Here is a 19651-nt window from a genome sequence, read left to right as displayed (position 1 = left end):
AGGTGGGCGCCCCCGCTGCGCGCCGCCCCCGCTGCGCGCTTTGTCCGCGGGGCGATGCGGCGCGCTTAGGCGCCAGACGGCGGGGCAGGGGCAGCCCTCCGCCGGAAAACTCCGCGCCGCCCCCCCCCCTTCCTCCTCCTTCCTCCTCCTCCTCCTCCGCGGAGCCCCGGCGCGGGGCGATGCCTCCCCGGGCGGCGGGCGGCGATGGAGCGCGGCGCTAGCGCGGCGCCGCGGTGCGGAGCGGCCCCCCCGGCAGCCGGCCGCTGCCCCTGAGCGACGGCGAGCAGCAGCGGCGGGAGGAGGAGGAGGAGGAGGAAGGCCGGCGGGGTGCGTGCGCGGCGGCCATGGAGGAGTGGAGGCAATGCGGCCGCTGGCTCATCGACTGCAAAGTTTTGCCCCCCAACCACCGGGTGGTGTGGCCGTCGGCGGTGGTCTTCGACCTGGCGCAGGCGCTGCGGGACGGGGTGCTGCTCTGCCAGCTGCTCCACAACCTCTCCCCGGGCTCCGTGGACCTCAAGGACATCAACTTCAGGCCGCAGATGTCCCAGGTAGGACGGAGCGGACGGGCGCGCTCGCAAAACTTCGTGGGACGCTTGGGCGCATTTCGCGCGCCTCTCTGCGCGCGTGTGTACGTGTGTGTGTATATGTGTGTGTGTGCGGTATATATGTGTATATGCGAGACCATGCGCTCCGGCCCCTCCGCCCAGCTCCCGGTTTCGCCGCGCGTTGCCCCCCGCGTCCCGCCGGGGCCGCCCGTGGGAACCGCTGGCCGCGGCGGGGGCGTCCGGCGGGGGGCGGGGGAGGAGGGAAACGTGTGGTTCCCCCTCCCCCCGCTCCGTTTTCCCGAAACAAAAGCAAATAACGCCGTTAGGGTGCAGATGCGTGCTTACCACAGTGCTTAATGAGGCGGTGTTTATTAGACGTGCGGGAGCGGGGAAGCTCCTGAACGTTGTCCTGGAGGATACCGGCCTCGGGGACTAAACTTTGCCCACGAGATTAACCTGACCTCCCCCCTTCCCCCCCCCCCCCCGGCGTCGCGCAGGGCCCCAGGCCGATCGGGGGCGGCCGGAGGCGGCGGCCCCGCCGTGCCCTGCTGCACCCGCCCGACCGCAGCGTTGAGTTTGGTAACTTCAGGGCTTCGTCGCTGGAAAGGTTCTCAGCTGCTCTTTGCTTTTGGTGGAAATGGGCTCTAACAAACAAACAAAAATCGGCTCTGGTTGTTTTAGTTCTAAACGCTTCACTTTTTTTTTTTCTTTCTTTTTTTTTTTTAAGCCCAAACTGGGTGATATTTGCATGGGAATCGGGAAGTGAAATCAATTATAAAATGAAGCTGGTAGTTTGTTCTCCCTGCCCGACAGCCTGTCTGTTGACAAGTGGATAGTCAATTGTTGTCCTCTTTGCACGACATCAGGTGTTATTGATAAAAGGGAGGGTAAATCTCTGGTAACAAGGACATCCAAGGCTCCGCTTAACTTTATTGAAGTGTTCAAAGATAAATAATGTGTAGTGGTATCTTGAGTTCTAAATATACGCTCTGCAAACATGCTGCCTCCTCCTGCAAGTGCCTTTTTCCCTTGTTCCGTGTGAGTTTTGCTACAGGCTTTCCAGCAGTGTTTTCAGCTGTTCTGACTTCTTACCTAACAACACGCATCCCTGTGTGCTCGGAGGAATTGCTGTAATCGAGGACAGCCGGCAGTTGAAACATGTTCTATGAGGTGTTTAGGCTGAAACTTGGAGCGGTGCTTCGGAGAGCGAAGTGGGTGTTTCACTGCATGCATGTGAGCGCTGGGGATGTAGGGGACATAGCTGCTGGCTTGCAAGGTCAGAGACCTAGATCCTACAGATGGTCTGGGTGGGAAGCCCAGACCATGCATTTAAAAGAGAGATCAGCCTGTGCAGGTTCTCGTGTTGGTACATGAGACTTGCTAGTTAAGAGTAAATAACAACAGCTCCTGATGGCTCTTCCCAGGATGGAACAATGCTGTGAGACTTCCTTTTAGGCTTCCAGGCTATAAACTGACCAAGAAGCTGGTGCTTCCAAATATAAACTGTCACATTAGAGCAGTAGTTGTGCATGGACTCATGCATTCTTAGAGCATGCTGAGAATGACATACTATGCATTTTTTTTCTTTTAAGGAAATATTATAGCCCTACAGATCTACTTTCAGTTAATATCTGCTCTGTGGGGAATTAAGAGTGGGTTTAAAAATGGTAGCTGAAGTCTAGCGAAGGTCCTGGCATTTATTTGGAAAGAAGCATCTTGCTCCGCTTGGAGGCAGGTGTTTGCTTTTGGAGGGGAGAGTTCACAGCCCAGCTGTGGTTAATGAAGCTGCTTTCTGCCTACCGCACCTGGTGGCTTTACTGGCCTCAGGAGAGGTGTGAGGTCAACTTGCCCAAAGCTGAATTGGGTGGCTTCGGTGGTCAGCTCAGTGAGAACCTGTTTTTCAAAGCAGACCTGCAGAGCCTGGTCACAGGTGGCCCATGGGACGGAGCAGACACCGAGCCCTTGTGTAGGAGGGAACCTTACAGGGAGGCTGAACTTGCCCTGGAGAATGGGAGCTGCTTTTCTCTGTCCGGGACGGGATCCAAAGCCTAATCAATGTAGCTTTGAGTCTTTGTACTTGCTCTTATGTATTTGGGATTTGATGTTTACCTGTCAGTTCCTGAAGCTGGGAGTCTGTGACCTCTGCCCCAAGGATAGCTAAAGACCGGAGGTGTCTTTCTGCTCTTTAGCTCTGCACATCTGCAGTGCTGGAGACGGGGACTCCCCATGGGGGTCCGCAGTCCTTGCCGGGGGTCTCAGCGCCTCAGGCTCGCGCTGTGCCTAGCAGGGAGCAGCTTCGTCTCTCTGGGCCCAATCTCAAAAGAAGAGCGCAGGGACCCGTTGTCAGACAGCTGTGGTGTGTTCAGACACTGGGGCAGAGATGCGCGAGGCAGTTTCTAAGCTTCAGAGCTTGCTTTGGACTCTAAATGCACGTTCGGCGTGACCGGCTGGGCTGGCTAACCAGCTGTCGTCTTCGCTACGGAGACTTTTTCTCCATTCACCCTGAATGCCAGGGGACAAGATGCTCGCGCTAGGCTTGAAACATCCAGCAACACTCTGTTCTTCGCCCTGCTCGGTTACTTAAACAGGGTTGTGCAGGTGTGTAATGAGAAACAGCGTTTTGCCCGAGGTGAGCATCATTTCAAAGGCCAGGTGTAAAATCCTGTCTCTCTGCGCAGCTAGTGCTTTAAGATCGAGACGCTGTGATGTGTTTTCTTCTTTTCCCTCTGTGCTGATTTGCAGGGAAGCTCGGTTTTGCTTGCAGTTGTTGGAGGTTGGAGAGTCGGGTCCTGGTCAACATGGGAAGACCAGCAGGGAAAGCAGGACAATAAAATAGGCATGTTGGCCATGCAGCCGTGGTTTACTCCTTGACACTAGGGTGTTTGTTTAGTTCCTTGTGTTTTTTTAAAAAAAAAAAACAAAAAAACAAAAAAACCCAACCCTCCTTAGGCAGAGATCTCCAGTTTGCTTTTTCAAGCTCAGTTCCAGAGATGCAAGTCTGTTCCTTGGCAGTGCCTGCCAGGATGAGATGACCCCGTCCGCTGATCAGCCCAAAGTTACTCAACCCTCCACAGTGAGGAACAAAATAAGCAGGAAAAAAAACTCTGTCCAGTTTTGATGAGCCTGGAGTTAGAGCTTCGTTTCTGCTAATGGCTTTTGCTGCAGATGCTGTTTGTAAAGAGGTGGGAAGTGGAGTTGGGGTACTTGCCCTCAGTATTTATTGAGTATTGTGCCTATTACCCTGGTTGGGTTTTGGGGGGCATTTCAAGCTGTTTTGCCAGCTCGTAAGCCACAAGTGATGCAAGCGTGAGCAGATGCAGCACCCCTCTGGCTTGCAGTCCTGCTGTCCCCTGTGCACGACTTCCAGTATGGCCTTTCTCCCTGCTCCGAGCATCCCTCTCCTTTTCCCCATCCCTTGCTGGAGCAGCTCCAGGACCCTCGTTCTCCCCCTGTATTCCCCCGAAGCAGACACTGAGTCCCCGTCCTCTGACGCCGTGTGGTACAGCTGCTTCCCTTGTGTCCGTGTTCCCTCTGCGATTGAGGTGGAGAGTTTTGAGCTTTGGATTTTCATTGATAATTAGGTTTGAGCTGTAATTTTGTCAAGTCTTTGATCAAGGACAAATGAAGTGACTTTTTGTGTCACGGCAGGGTTTTTATTGCAGATTTGGGTGGGGTTGATATTTTTTTCCATTTGTCTGTGATAAAGTTAATCTTCCCTGACAGGGATGTAGACAGATGGAAATTAGCACCTTTATCGAAGCAGTTGTGCCCTTTCAGGGCTTGATCATCCAGCTTGCTGAAACCTTGAGACTCTAAGTAATATAATGTTGCATCTACCCCTCCTGTAGGGTTGGCCTGGACACTGCTAAATATTTGTGGGTTTTGTTGCTTCTAAGTCTCCTAGATAGTTGAAATTATGCTACCATATATATATGATGTGTGTGTATATGTGTGCGCAGACTTCTCTAAGTTAGCAGTAATGATCTGCTCATTAAGAATTCTTATTTTGGAGCATATCAGCATCTCTCTATAGATAATTCATCTCCGCCTGCAGCACATAGCGGTTTTATTTGGGCTCTGGAGACTGATGAGATGCAACAAACCTAATTGGCATGATGATTTGGCTGCCCACTGCTCTGCCTGTGATATTAATAGGGAAACATGCAGACAACTGACTTTCCATGATGGATTGGAATAACACACTACAGCTGAGTGAGCTGTCAGAAGACTTCACAGTTGCTGGGTTTTTTTATTTTTGTTTTTTCTGGAGGATAGAAATAAAATAATGTGATATCAAAGTCCTATTTATTGGTGATGCAGGCATTCACTTGCCGTGACAGCTCAGCGCGGGTGGCTTGTACCAACTCCTTCCCCCAGGTACACAAGATCGAGGCACGTTGGCGTATTTGGCGCTAGCAATTATTCACAAGGCTTTGGGACTTTAACACGCTGCTTGAAAGCTCTGTAGCTACAACGCTTGTAATTACTTCCATATGTCATGATAGTAGCTAAATATAACTCGGTGTTATCAGAACTGACTCGTCGCCGGAGTGGTGAGAGGGGGTAGCTGGGTTGTGCGCGTCCAGCTGTGCCATCCGTCGGGTGTAGCAGTGCCGGGATGCTTGGCAGAGACCTTGGATTACCGTCGCGGCCGGAGGCCACCGCGGAGAGTCCGGTTGTCTTTCGATCCCGGGTGCTGTGTGCTACAAGGACGCCCCTTGTCCCACGCGAGCGGGCGGTCCAGGAGATCGCTGCCGAGGCAGGAAGCTGAGAACGCGCTCTGCTGTCACACGTGTGTTTTCCCACCTCGGCAGCGGGCCCCTCCGCTTGTCACCTTTTTCGCGGGCAGGATAACGGTTCCGCTGAAGACAGCGAGTGTCCTGCCCTTTTGGGGTCTGGTGCCTGTTCCCCAGCCAGCGGAGGGGTGAAACGTTAATTTGTGTTTCTGATCCATCAGTCGCTCGGCCGCTCTGCGTAGCCGCCTTCTGCTTTACCCTGCTCCGGTCCTCTTGCTTTTTATTTACTCTCTGCTGCTTAAAGTCGAGTTCTGTTCCAAGAAAGGCTATAAAAAATGGCCTCGTTGCATATCCCTGTTTACTGTGTCTCAGTGACTTCCCGTTCGGATGTGCGAAGCTTTCCAAAGGAGGAAGAAGAAGGTGCTCTGGCTTTTACGGCCAAGCTCGCGAGCCCGTCGCGAACAGGAGCCGATTGTAGTCTCCCCCCTCGATGGCCCCCGCGACGCTGCGGGGAGGAAATGCCGAATAGCGCCCGAAAACCTTGCGTTGCCTGGAGGCGGTGCCCTATTTCTGCTGTTTGAGGTTGCAAGATGTAATTTAACCTGCGGCTGCGGGCGAGTGTATTCTGCCGGGGCAGAGGGGTGTTGGATGGACCCCGCCGGCCGTGCCAGGAGGGATGGGAAGGAGCCCGGGCGTTCCTGTTCCCCTCCAGTGGCTGCGAGAGCTGCACGCCTGCATTAAGCACCTAGCAGGAACAGGCTCTGGGACGCGTAGATGCCTTTAAAGATACGAAGCCAGAAAACCCAGTGAATTTGGTCACTTTTCAAGGTGGGCCCAGGCTTGGAAGCTGCCTTCTATCTCACCAGCATGTTGATGAGCTGTAAAAAAAAAAAAAAATGCTTGGCTCGTCTGTCCTTCTCGGTGGTGTTGCTTCCTGCTGGAGGTGCCGCCAAGAAACCGGGTGCCTCGTGGCTCAGCCCCTCCGGGGAGAAGCAGGAAATTTCTTAGCGCTTCGCTCCTGTAGCTGCGTTGGAGCAAGGCGGCTGGGGGAGAAATCAGGCTGCGGGATTTTAGGCTTCCTCTTTTGCCAAATTAAGCTAGGCGTGCATCAGGGCCTGGGTGATGCTGGAGGCACGAGTAGCAGCTGTGTCCTCTGCTGGGTGGCCGAAGAAGGGGTTGAGCGTCGTAACCTTCCCTGAGCCAGCTGGATGGGTGCTGGTCCCCAGCTCCCTGCCGTGCTTCATGGATGTGGGAGTTACTGGTGCTGCCGACCCCGGAGCCTTTGCTTGCTTCAGCCCATCCGGAGCCAGAAGGGACCTGATTTTTGGCTCTGTCAGAAATGTTGCTTAAGACTGACCTGAGGGCAGATTTTTGATCTGCTGCTTTGTCCCTTCTTAAAGAGCCAAACCTTCTGTTTTCTGGTGTTCCAGCTTTTTCCCTGCAATATTTCCTCCCTTGAAACCCCCAAGCCTGTATCTAAGAGTCTCTCACATATGTTATTTCCATGTTTGTTTGTTTTCTTTAATTTTTTTTTAATTTGCAGCCTCTCTCCTGTGCGAGAGCATCCCCGCCTAGCCACCAGGCCATGCCACGTCCTTGGTGGCACGTGCCCTTGCTCGGGGTCATTGCAAAGTGGTGCGGAGCTGGGAACAAACTGTGGTCCCGCACTTCCCTCCCAGCGCTAAGCCTGGTCCGCGCGTGCCCGGGATGCCGACCCTCACCCTCGGTTCAGGCTTCCCCATCTTGTCCTTTAGCCAGTCTAAGCCACATGGAGTGAGTCATCCCCAACTTTAACGCTGGTATTAGCCTGGGGCGAGTAATTGGGGCATTTCCTTGGGGTGACTCATGTGCTGCAGCCCTGCACGCAGCTGCCTCCCGTGCACCAGCCTTGGCATTCCCAGCCTTTCGTCCACGTTTCCCAGTGGCAGCGGGAGTAGTTTTTCCCTTTGCATGGAGATCGGGGGGAAGCCGATGAGATCGCCCGGTCCCAGGAGCTGGCCTGGGCCTGCGCAAGGTGGGAACGGCAATGCGCAGGACCGAACCCGCTTAATCCCCGGACGCCTTCCCTTGCCCCAGCCGAGTTCTTTGCGTGGGCTCTGCAATCTCGTTTCCCTGCTCCCTGGTTTGCAACACAGCCTAATTGCAGCCGCCTTTCTTATTCTAAGGCTTGTTCCCCCAAAGATTCTTTTCAGGGAGGGGGAGGACTCTATTTATTTATTTTTTTCATGGCAAGTGTTAATAAAAATCTCCATTTGACAGCTTCAGACTCAGTGTTAATTAAAAGGCTTTTCCCAGTGTTGTATTTCCCCTTAAAGAACCAAGACAGCCTGGAAAAAAAGTCTGTTTCTAATAAAAATGACTTTTTTTTCTCATGTTTTCCTTGGTTGCAGCTCAGGGTTGTACTCCATCTGATGATACAACTTGAATGCAACCCCTCCTTCCCTCTCCACCCTCCGTGACTGCTCGCGGATGGCCGGGAGCCTCCCGCGCTCACAGCAGAGGGGCTGGCAGCACTGGGGTCTCTCGTGCCCGTCGGCTCTTTAGCTATTGGGGCTGAGCGAAGCTTTGCCGAGCCGGCAAGCAAAGTACGTAGCTGCATATTGATGCAACTTTGCCACTCAAGTCATTGCTATCCAGGCCTTTTATGGCAGGGTTTATTAGTGCTCTTGCAACCCCCGGTCCCTGTGATTTGTGGTCTGCTTGTTCTCGCGCATGGGCATTTTGTGCAGGTGTAGCAAACCTCTCTCTGGAGGTGTGACTCCTTCCATCGAGTGTGGGGCTGTCGAGCAGTGTAAGCTGCCTGCGGGCATCCTGCCTGCTCCCGGATGCTTCTGCTGGGAATGTTTACCAGGAGCCCATTCTGGACTAGCCCAGCGCTGATGGGTCCAGGCTATGTTAATGGTAAGTTTTCAGCCAACATATCACCTGAAGGATGTTTCACCCAGTTTAACTGAAAGAGGTGAACCTCTAAGAGGTAATTTGAGCATCTGAGTCTTTTTCCTCTTGTGTCAGAGGGAGTTCTTGCTCTAGCAAAAGCCTGCATGACTCCACCATAGAAGGAATGGGAAGAATATGGGTGCAGACAGCTCTGCAGTTGCTAATCGGCGTTTTGGCTCAAAACCCCTTTGCTCTGTAAGACAGTAGTTATCCTTGGGAAAAATCACTGAGGAGTGATATCTTGGGCATCACATTTCCCACGCTGTCTGAAATGCCCTATAGAACATGTACATGTTTTGGAAGATCTCTGGTTGTAAGTCTTCCCCTCCCCAGTTCCCTGCTGCAGCCTGCCTGGAGGGCTGGGAGCCCTTCCCGTCTCCAAACAAAGGATGCGGCCTTCCCATTGTCTCTCTTCCGCCCAACGCGCGGTTGCTTGGGTGGCAAGAGATAATGTGCGATCTATTCCTGGTGTTTTGTAACCTGTGGGACTGCCCGGTCCCGACAGCAGCTGGAAGATCCTCCTTCACCTTCTTGGAAAGGCACCAATCTGAGTCATATCCTGACTCGTTGTGCTCGCTCGGCTCCTCACCCCATCAGTGTGCTGCGTAGCACGGTCTGCTGTAGGGACCCGGTCTGAAACCAGCGTTTATTTGCTGCGACACCAGTTGACTTCTCGGGATTGAGTTCCCCAGGCCTTGCTAGACCTGGGGAATGTCTTGGCTTTTGCATGAGGTGTTAGCACTGCACTGTTTCTCCTGGTCCATGCTGATGGCTGTCCTGGTCATGCTCTGGGTTCAGCGGATGCCAACAGCTGCTTTGGGATATGCTAAAAGTGATGATGAGGAGGATGTGGAGGTGCTTGGGAGGCTGGATGCCTCTTGCGGGCGGCAATTCGGCAGCACGCTGCTCGCTCGAAGCCGTCCCACGGCTCCAGCCAGGACCTCGGTGCGCAGCAGCCACTTGCACTCATGCCCAGCTGGACCGGGGCCATATTTCTGGCTGAAAACTGAATTGGGTGATAAATGGGGCGAGGGAGCAGGTTAAAAGGTTCCTCTAGAGGAAATTTACTCTCTTTCTATTCAAACAGACACTTTAATGCTGATGGGATGGGGGGAAATTGGCCCTTTTATAGCACGCCTATCTCTGTGTTTTGTAGTAGTTTAGCTGCTAAATGGAACATCTGGTGTTTGAAAGGAGCTACGGAGGGAAGAGAATAGAGTCACAGATTAAACACGGGCAGAGCAGGAAAAGTGATTTGTGTTTAGTGCCGTAATCGCAGAATTGCTCATGAAAGCTGCCGAGCTTCGCCTGCGTATGGAAAGCGTCCAGCCATATGGAAAACTAATGCATGTCTGAGCCTCGGGCAGCTGGGCACATGGTGTCCCCCATCTTGCCCGACGTTATCCCGCTCGGATAAAAATAACCGGCATCTCCTGCGGGCTGCCTGTGCGGCCCTGTCGGCAGGGGTTAAACATCCTCTCGGTCCGCGGGAGCCGCTGCATGAGCCCCGTGGTCAGAGCGAGCCCTGCGATGTAGGCATGAAGCCCCGGCGGGATGCCGGCGCCGGGCAGCATCCTCGCGGCACGTGGCCCTGGTTGCTGTGAAGCGAGACGTGCTTTATAAACTGATTTTACTTGCATGAGCAAAGCTGTTGGGCTCCTTGGGATTTATCGGGTACTTGGAGTAGTTTGCAGCTGTGCCGGGCTGGGAGCGCTTGAGTTCACGCAAGGATACAGGTTTTCCCTAAAGTGAGCCCTGGTCCTGGAGGGGTAGGGCTCATCGCTTAGTCACGGGAGCAACAAGAGGGGGATTTTCTTTCTTTTTTGGAAAGAGCTGCGGTGCATTAACCACTAGAAATGGCAGCCTGGATGGCCCAGCCCTAGGACAGGAAGGGTGCACAGCACCTGAGGCAAACCTGGGTGCGTACCAAGATCTTCTGCATTCATGGGAAGCGCTTTCTCATGCGAGTGATGGTCCAAGAAAGTCAGTGGTAAGCTGCTGGGGAGTGGGGGGGAAAGAAGGGAGGAAAAAGATGAGTCTCAGCTCAAGGAGATGTGGGAGCACTGTGGCTTTAGATAAAGACTTCTCTTTTTCATCCTGCTGCAGGGTTGGGAGCTGTTTGGGTTCGGTGGGGCAGCTGCTCGGGGGAGCAGGGCTTCGCGGGGTTCAGCCCTTCGGCCTCAGCGGTGCCTTGGTCTCGGGGCAGCCGACCCCGCGCCGCTGCTGAGCCTCCACGCGGTGCCGATTTGCGCAGTCGGGACCGGGGCTGCTGACTCAAAACGGGACTTTCCGAGTGCCGCGTCCCCCGCGCTCTGCACGCTGCAACGTGGCTTGGGTGATCTTGCACCGTGCGGAGCCGGCAGCGCGGCGCAGCAGAAGTGCATTGGCTTTCAAGCAACAGAACGGCCCTGGCCGAGACCTTCGTATGCCGAAGGGTTGGGAGCGCCCGGTCGGCCGTGCCGGTGGCTCGCTGGCCAGGAGGCAGAGCTGGGGCGCGCTGGCTGCTGGGGCAGCTCGGGGTCCCTCCAGGAGGGTGGGTTTCTGTGTGCAGAGTTGCAGGATGTGAAACGTGAGTGTTGCACGGAAATCTGCTGGCCTGCGTGTGCCAGGACTTGGTATTCCCAGGGAAACATCTGCAGGGCACCTGTCCCTGTTCATCTCCCTGCGACCGCAATGATTCCCTGGCTGTCCTGTCGCATAGGTCGTCTTGGTTTGCAAAACCAACTGGAGTTGCAGGGGTGTATGCTTATTCAGTGATGATGTCTTACATGAAATGAAGAGTTTTAGCTGGGCTTTCTAAAAAATAAATTAAAAAAAAAATCCAGGATTCTGCTAGATATAAATCTTTCTACGCTCCGTTTTCACGTAACAGTTAAGGTTCGATGAAGGCTGGGCACTGGCTCCATTGCACATCTGTGGTCCAGCTTTAACCCTTGCAGGTACATCGGCTCAGTGAGGTCTGGCTTTTCCCAGCGATAGGGATGCTAACGCTGATGGAGTTTCCACCTTTTCCCGGGGCCTCCCGGATCGAATCACTGCTGCTTCTCTCCCGCTTTGCACGGCGTTTTTGTGCATGATGAAATACAGGTCTCGCCTGGGCCCGATGTGCAGGTTTGGGTGCGCGCCACGGCGCTTTACCTGCACGGAGGGACGTCGAGACCTTTTCCTTGGGGGTGACAAAGGATAGAGGTGAATTTCCCTCGTTGACAGCTCAGTTATCTGAAAAAGGATAATGAGGAAGCTTTAATGAAACTACAGTATCTGCCTGATTAGACTTTTTTTTTAAGCCAGGTTGTTGCAAGAAGCATTTCTAATTAGAGAGAGATTTAATTCCAGATTTGTTTCCCCCCCCCGCCCTTCCCCCTTAATTATATTTGCTAACGTGTTTAACAGCTTTCCCTTCAGAAAAGAACAATTTATTCAAAGGTCATAAACAGATTCTGGCATTAATTACTCCAGGAGCCGCACTGGGTTGCGCTGGAGAAATCAACTCCGTTGGGAATGCTAAACCTTTCTCAGCTGAATTTATCTGTGGTTGAAATGACTGTTCGCACATACAGACGTGCAGAGGCAGACGCTCTCCCCCCCCTCCAAAAAAATAAGAGGTCGTTGCATCTGCATCTTGTGCCCAAGATTTTAAAACCCTTTGAATCTTGCAGTTAATTTCCATGAGTTTTGGAACAAGCTTCTTTTTATATATATATATATATATATATATATATATATATATAAAATCTTCCATCAACTGCTCGCTTCTCTTCATTTTATGGAAGATATTTAAGAGTATTTCTATCAACTCATTCTCAATCCCGTTGTCGCTATGGGTTGCTCGGATTGCTCCTCGCCGGACGCGCCGCGGGAAAGCGCGAGGAGCGGCGGCTCCCCGTGCCTGGCAGCAAGCGTGCACCGCTCCAGCCTGGCTCGAAGCTGAGGTTAATAGTTTTGGTAACCTCCCGATTTTGGAGTGGCTGTAACATCTGTTCCAAGCGATAATAAAACAGTGCTTAGGGGGGGAAATTAGCATACAGCTGCTGGGACGGGTGAAAATCGCTATAGAAAAAATGAATTTATTGATGGAAGATGAAGGCCTACTGCATTTTTCATGTTGCCTGATGCTTTTGGCAGCGTGCGCAAAATCTGGTCCTTTGTGGAGAAGGACAATGCTGTAATGTGGGATTCTGATGCAAATGTAAGGCTTGAGCATCCTTTGTTTCCTTTAATTTCAGCCCTCACCCAAAACCAGGAGTGCTTTGGCCCGCTTTGGGTTCTTTCCGAAGTCTTCGCCTTTCTCTGGCGCGGGTCGAATCCAGCGGCGAGCGGGCAGAGCGGGGCATCAGCTTGAAAACCCGCCCGTTGCAGCTCTTCTCCCGCGTGCCGTCTCCGTAAACGCGTCGCTCGTCCCCTCCCGCGGTGCCCGGCCGCCGCGAAGCAGAAGCGGCAGGAACGGGCGCCGCGGCCCCGGGCGCTGCCTTCTCCCAGGCTTTCTCGGCCAGCCCGGCGCCGGGCGAGGGAAAAGCTGCCTTTCGCCGCGTGCGTGTGAGAGGGGGAGCCGCTCGCATCCGCTTCCCGAGTCTGCTCTGTAATTTGGATTTTTCCGAGACGGGTCCCCTAACAGCAGCGCGATAAAGCCGCGCTGTCAGCTGGTGGTCGCCTTCCGTAGAAACCCGTTATTCGCCCGAGCAGAGCTGTTATTAGCGTGATTTCGGCGCCGTTGTGGCAGGAGCAGGCAGAGCTCCCTTATGACAGGGTGCGGGAGGTAATAGCACAGGCCTGTTTGCAAAAAGGGGTATTTAACCTGTCTTTGTGCTAAAGGTAACTTCATACCTGCCTGATTCTCTCTGTCGCATTAGCCGCCGGGCTTTGTCGTGTTTTTGAGCGCTGAAGAATAAACGTCGAACTTCTCCTCCCTCTGCCTGCTTAGTATTTTAATCGAGGGGGAAAAATAATTGTGGAAGTAAAACGAAGTGATGGCTGCAGATAAACCCGCCGGGGAGGGAGCGCGGGTTATCCCGCCGGAGCTCGCTGCGGGGCTGGTCTGCCCGGGCAGGAGCGCCATCCGGTGCAGGGCCGGCAGCGGTGCTCTGCTCCTTCAGCCCTTACCGCAACCAGAAGCTTTGCTATAATTTTATTTTTCTTAAGTCCTCTGGCTGCTGTGGCTGTGCTGCTCATACTGATAAAGGTGGTCTGCTTTGGATTTTCCAGCCCACCTGTTTGCAAATAAAAAGCTAGGAAAACCGTAAAGGAAAAGCAGGAAAGAGTCCTCCTGCCATCTCCTTTCCCTAAGGGCAGTTCCCTAGTTTGGGGGACCTCGCCATGTGACTTGTATGTCCACAACAGGGCTCGTGTCTCGTTTTTCCTCTCCAAATATGGTTTACATTTTCCCCACGATGCCCAGTGTCTTCCCGCTGTTTTATAGGCGTTCCAGATGAGTCTTGCAAGAAATGATGCTGGTGGAAAGCTGTTACTGGTGCAACCCCTTGAATTTGAGCTGCAGAGATGGCCCCGAAAGTGTGTCCTTGTCCCTGAGCCAGCACCTGTCCCCATCCCATTGCATCCATGTCACTCTGGAGACCTCCCGCCCCAAAACGGGGCGAGATTCCCGGCTCTACGGAGACGGCAGCTCAATTTTAGCTTTTCTGTGCAACTTCACGAAAACCTTAATACTGTGGGGCCAGGCAATGTGGAAGCAAAATGGGTTAAAACGTGGTGCCGTGCCACGTGTCTGCTCCAAACCAGGCGGCTGGGCTGGCGCTGGCGGTGGTGGGACTTTGCTCGTGGGTTAGGCTGCACGTTCAGGGGGACGGAGGTTCTCCATCGTACCCTGACGGTGCAGGAAGGCGGTTTTGGGAAGGTCGGTTCCCGGGGGTGGAGTAAAAGCGTTGCCTTGCGGCTGGGCTCTTGGAAGGCGATCAAGGCTTCTCGGTGCAAGCTGTGCCTCCAGCCTCCCCGAGCAGCCGCGGCCGGCGTCCTGCGGGACCGGCCAACGTGTCCTGCGGTGCCCAGGCGCCGGAGCAAAGCCGCTGCCTTGCCTGTCCGCTCCGTCATGTCCCGGCCCTCTGGGCTGCAAGCCCGGATCACGGAGGGGGCCGGAGCAGCAAAGCGCTTTCTGGCTCGTTTCTTTCTGGGGGTTTAATGTTTTCAGTATCCGTTAGGCTGAAGATATATTTCTACTTCTTGACTTCCCACCCAGTTCTCTTTGGCTCGCTCGCTGGCTTTGGAAAACCCTCGTGGCTGCTCGCTGAGAGCTTGCAACTTAATTAGCATCGACTGAGCCGCCGGTGATGCGCGGCCTGGGTTTTGGGTGCTTTCCGATGCTCTGTGCTCTCTCCCCAGATACTCTGGCATCGTCTTTGCTGTTGTTCTTCTGAAAAGACTTTTGGACAACTTCTCTGTGGATGGCTTAAAAAAAAAAAAAAAAAAAAGTCTTGTGTTCAATAATTAGGTGTCTGTAACCCAGCTCTGTGGGTTTGTTAAGGCAGTTTACAGCCCTCGGATACATTCTGCAGGATTTTGAGTGCTGCTTCCAGACTTATATCTGTGGGAATCTTCCATAACAGTGGACATAAGAGCGCTCCCAAAAAAGCTGAACAGTTGCAGATGTTCCTGTTTGCAGTATTTATATTACCTCGCGGACTGGCAGGTCCAAGCTCTGCCTGGGACTCTGATGTACCCGGCGCTTTGCAAACAGGGGTCGTAATCCTTGGGAACAGATAATGCAGACAATCTGGGAATGCAAAGCACGGTCATCTCCATGTTATAGCTGGGAAACCACGGCTCAGATGGACCACGGCGTGGGCTGGCTTATTGCCCCTGCCCTGCTCCGTTAGTCTGTGGGGGGGGTGGATGGGCTGTGGGAAACTGTGGGAAAAGGGAAAATGTCAGAGCAAACGATTCCGTTTCAGCCCCGGAGATCTGAGCAGTGCTGGGTCCAGAGCTCTTTCCTGGCGGCGTTCGGAGTTTATAACTTGGTAATTAAGTATTTGTTTTCCTTGAAAAGGACGATGTCAGCGTTGCCATGAACGGCAGGAGACGGCGGTGTGTTCCCGTCTCCGTTGCTCCGCTTTCCGCTGGCTCCAGCGGCTGCTCTGCCTTGGGCCGGGTGGTGCGGGGTCGCTCCGAACCCCGGCGGGATGTGATGCTCCGTTACCTCCCATACAGGCTATTGCACAAGGGCAAGGCAGGACGCCTTGGATCCGCGCTATGGGAGGAAGTGTCGCTGGTGCAGCGAGGTCACCTGTGGGTTTTTTGACATTTGGTGCATGCAAAAGCCTCCCTCAGAGCAGGTGCAAACGGGTTTGGGGCTGACGTGGTGCATGGGGCGCATCAACCTTGAGTGGGAAATTGGAGCTTCTCGGTGAGGTTGCTGGCCTCCTCCCATCTCGTCTCTATTAAAGAGGCCTTGGTTGATCTGGGTTTTCTTGTAGGGGGAGGAGTGGTGCCTCCATTTGAAAATCCTGAAGGAAGTCTGATTTTTATCAGGATGGGTGAAAGTCGGATCCATTTTCAAGAGATTTTTAGTTAAGGGGGCCCCTTAGAGCTGCTGGTCGCTTCTGAAAGCCGCGAGCTGCTCTTCGGAGGAAATAATCTGGTTAAAAAAGAAGGGGGGGGGGAGGCAATGCAAGGTAAAACCAGTAATTCGCAGACTCCGTGCGAGTGTCCGTCCTGCGTGGGTTTATGGGGCAGTAACCAGAGTTTTCCAAGAGCTCGTGTTGGCCGTTGCTGACGGTGAACAGCGCTGTTCTCAGCTCCGCAGGTCCGTCGCCGGGTCCGAGTCACGCGCGCTGCGGGGGAAGGCGGATGCGGGTGTGATGACGGCGTCACCGTGGAGTCCTTCCATGCAGATATGTGCGTGTGGTTGACCAGAGCATGTGGTGGGTACAAAACGGCTGGGAGATCGTCTCACGTGGGTGAGGAGGAGAGACAAAAGTTCAAAAGCTGAGCGTCTGATTTGGGCTGAAGCTTAGTACTATGGAAAACCTCCGAGAAGGCTGGAAACCGAAGTCGGGGTTGTCGACTTCTTTTCTGATCCTTGGCGAATTGGTATCGTTTTTATTTCAGAACAGTGGACTTGTTCTTCCTTGGTTTGCTCGAGGCAGTATTAAGAAAGTATGAGGACTGAAAACTTGTGTTGTCCTGGACCCAGGTAACCCAAGGTGTGCAGCAATCCTGGTGACTTCGCTCGTGCCTGTGAGATCGCCCCAGCTAAATAGCTTGGAGCGAGGCTCATCGTGCTGCATTTACGCTGCTCTCGGTGGGACTAAACGGTGCAGCCGGTTGAGCAGGCTCCAGCAGAAGGGAAAATGGGTTAGGCATGCTGGAGGCTTTTCAGATTAAACTTCCAACTTCTTCATTAAGCGTCAGCAGTTCTCAGCTGGCTTCTAAGGCTACGTCTAGAAGCTGGATGCAGGCAGGCCTGGGGGAAGCGTAGCGGGCAGCCTTCTCGTCGGCTGGCTTAGCGCGGAGCAGCACGTGTACATCGCCTCTGCAGCCACAACGCCGCGCAGAGCTTCCTACCCTCTTGGTTAGGACCACGGTGGTAGCAATTCCTCCCCTTGCCCCTGCATCCCTCCCGCCGGAGAGCGCAGGCTGCCCCGCGCTGCCTCTGGTACCCCAAAACGTGCCTTTCTGCCTGGCGGGGGAATAGCACCTAATAAATCGGTCTCTTTTTGGAGATCTTGCAGCTCTCTGACAGCTTTGCGTTAACCAGCCCTCTGCAGCCATGCAGGACAGTTCAAAATAAGCTTTGCGGAGCGAATCGGCGAGAACGTTTCCTTCCTGCCCGGAGTGGGAGACCGCGCATGTGCCATAACATGGGAAAGCCGAATGGGAGCCGCGGAGCGGGCTGGGGGCTGTAGTGGCTCGGAGATCGACTGATGTGTGTATAGGTGCATTTATATATGCGTGTTTATATACACACATTTATATATGCATGTTTATATGCACATAAACACACCGGCTTATTTAAAAGCTGTGCAGGTAGGGCAAGGACTTTTTGAGGAAAAATAGTGTGTTTTTTGGAAATTGTTTTAATGAGTTTGGAATGTGCGCGTGCATCCCTGGGTGCGCAGAGCCTGGGCACGCAACGGGTGTCAGCTGTGCGTAGCGGGGGGGTGTACGTACCCTTTGGGTGGCAGCACGCAAGGTTTGACATAGCGGCGTGGGCCTGAACGTGCGACTGTCTGGGGACAGTCCTGCGTGGACTGACCGGTTTGTGTCTTTGGGTCGAAGAGGAGTTATAAAACAACGTGGAAGGGCTTTGTTCCCTGGAAGGATACGTTATTCATGAGACGGAGAGGGATGTTACGCGATGCCTTGACTTTCTGCCCCTCTCCGAGACGTGAGCCTCTTGCCAGATGTCCATCAGGCAGATGTTGGTCACTCCTCCAGTCCTGGAGAAGGAATGCTCTTGTTGTGGGTTGGTCTTTTTATTATTTTTTTTTAAGTCCCAGTCTGCTGCTTGAATGCAAGCAGAAGTGATGGGTCATGATGACTTTACATAAAATGTTATTTATTCTCCCCTCCCCGAAAGGCGCTCAGCAGATGGGAAGCCTTTTCTCCGTGGACCTTGAGGCAGTACCATTCTGAGTAACAGCTTCTCATATGGGAAGCTACACCTTAAAAAAGGATGTTTTATCTTCCTTGGTGTTTATAGCTCTGTAAAATACTGTGTAACCTTAATTTTTTTTTTCCTGTCTAGCCCTGATTGCAGTATGTAGAGAAGCAATTTATTCTTAACAGCTCGGCCTAATAAGCACCGCAGTAACTTTTGCAGGAGCCAGACCTGTCTTGTTTGCTATACGGCTTTTTAAAAGCATCATGCTGCCTTCTAAACAAATGTTCTTAATAACTCCTGATTCAGGCTGTGTAGGACTGCGTGTATGTTAGTCTGACAAAAATCTGTGTAGTTGTTCTTGCACTTTAATTCTGCGCTTTAAAAAAAGGTTTTGGATGAGAAGAGCCTGTATGCAAATGCAGGGCTGGGCCAGGTTAGTGCATAGCCAAGTTTAAGGCAAATGATGACATATTGTACATAAACACAGATCTTGGGCTGCTAATCCTTAGTCCTGTAACGCTTTTTTGTGCTGTGTATGCAGAGTCTGGTGAATTCTCCATACCTTTTACACTGTGTATGTGTTGTTGGAGGCAGTTGCTAAGAGAAGGATTATTTGAAAGCAGAAGATCGATCACTGTTTTTAGTGTTATATATGGCTGTTTAAGTGAAAATTAATCCAAGTGGGGAGGCATGTGGAAAAGGGAAAACAGGGCAGAGTTACCATCAGAAAAGGGGAAATGAAGAGTCTATATTTAACTGCATGTTGGCACTGTCTTACCCATGTCAATAAAATAACTTTAATTTTTGGGTCAGTGAGCTTTTTTGGGGCCACTGCCTTTCAGATGTATCAATCGTTTCCTATTAGGAGCTCTGAGTATTGTCCTTTCGTGTCCACATAGTTTTCAGCATGATGCAGTGGGAGTGGATCGTTTGGGAGGAGATGGTTTCCACTAGCCGAGCGGTGGAAGGGGGGCAGTTGCGGATCAGATGCCGTTTCCAGTTCCCCTCCTAACCCTTCTCGCTGAAATGCAGCGTCTATGTTCCACCCCAACAAGTCCCTTGGGCCTTATCTCCAGGCTCAAGTTGTACCAAATTAATTGGACCAGCCCAGCTAAAGCAATACGACCTTCCCTAACGCTCCCGGCTCTGCAAATGCAATTACGCTGTTATGCAGAGTTTCTTTCAGATATTGCAAATAGTGAGCTTTGCTCGAATAAGCAGTCTTCATACTAGTGTAACTGCTTGTGTCTGCCTGGTACTGCATAAATACACCGTTAAATCCTATTTCCAGGTGGAATACTTGCACTAGTAAAATACCTGCCTTTGACTAGACCCAAGTCGATGCAGGGAGGGAGAGAGGGACGAGCAAATTCAGCTCCGGAGGATAACTGACTTTTCTCATCTCACCGTAGGGGCAGAATATACGTGAGAAATTCCACTTTGGTTTTCATACTTAAATGAGTGTAAATCAGGGATAGCTGCAGGATTGCAAGAGTGTTGGTGCTGTGTGTGTCATTACACGTACACATTAAATTTGCTATTAAATCCTTTCGTGAGCAGCATTTAAAAAACAAAATCCTGTTCTTCCCTAGTTGCAGCAATCTCAGTTTATTAGACTAAAAAACTGTCCTTGATACTGGATATTAGTCCCTGTTAGTCTGGCTCAGATCGGAGGACTTGCCTCAAAAAATACTAAGCGTAAGCTGGAAACTGTTTGGTCAAAGCGTATGGGAGACTTTGGGGTAGAATGTCAGAATTTGCCCCTTTTCACCCTAGACTAGTGTTAGTACGGAGGTAGCGTAAATGCATTAGAAGGTGCTAGGTGAACAGCTTTCTTCATCGTCCCTTCTTGGAGCGCCCAGAAGACTTCTGACAACCTC

The 19651-nt window shown here is 52.6% G+C and overlaps 1 protein-coding gene across 2 annotated transcripts in view; it reads left to right on the top strand.

Moving 5' to 3' along the window:
* The first annotated feature begins 38 nt into the window (after positions 1–38).
* The window catches only part of VAV2 (vav guanine nucleotide exchange factor 2), a 158427-nt gene continuing 138814 nt past the window's right edge, over positions 39–19651 (top strand). The window contains exon 1 of one of the 2 annotated variants that reach the window (XM_026062299.1): positions 39–548. In XM_026062299.1, the coding sequence (XP_025918084.1) occupies positions 345–548 (204 nt within the window). In that variant the 5' untranslated portion in view covers positions 39–344. The remainder of the gene's footprint in view (positions 549–19651) is intronic. The other variant, XM_026062300.1, reaches the window with a different exon arrangement.

This window comes from Apteryx rowi, unplaced genomic scaffold (assembly GCF_003343035.1).
Source record: "Apteryx rowi isolate R43461 unplaced genomic scaffold, aptRow1 scaffold_19, whole genome shotgun sequence".
Lineage (NCBI taxonomy): Eukaryota > Metazoa > Chordata > Aves > Apterygiformes > Apterygidae > Apteryx > Apteryx rowi.
The sequence above is the reverse complement of the archived record's forward strand: the minus strand, read 5'-3'. Positions and strand labels throughout refer to the sequence as shown.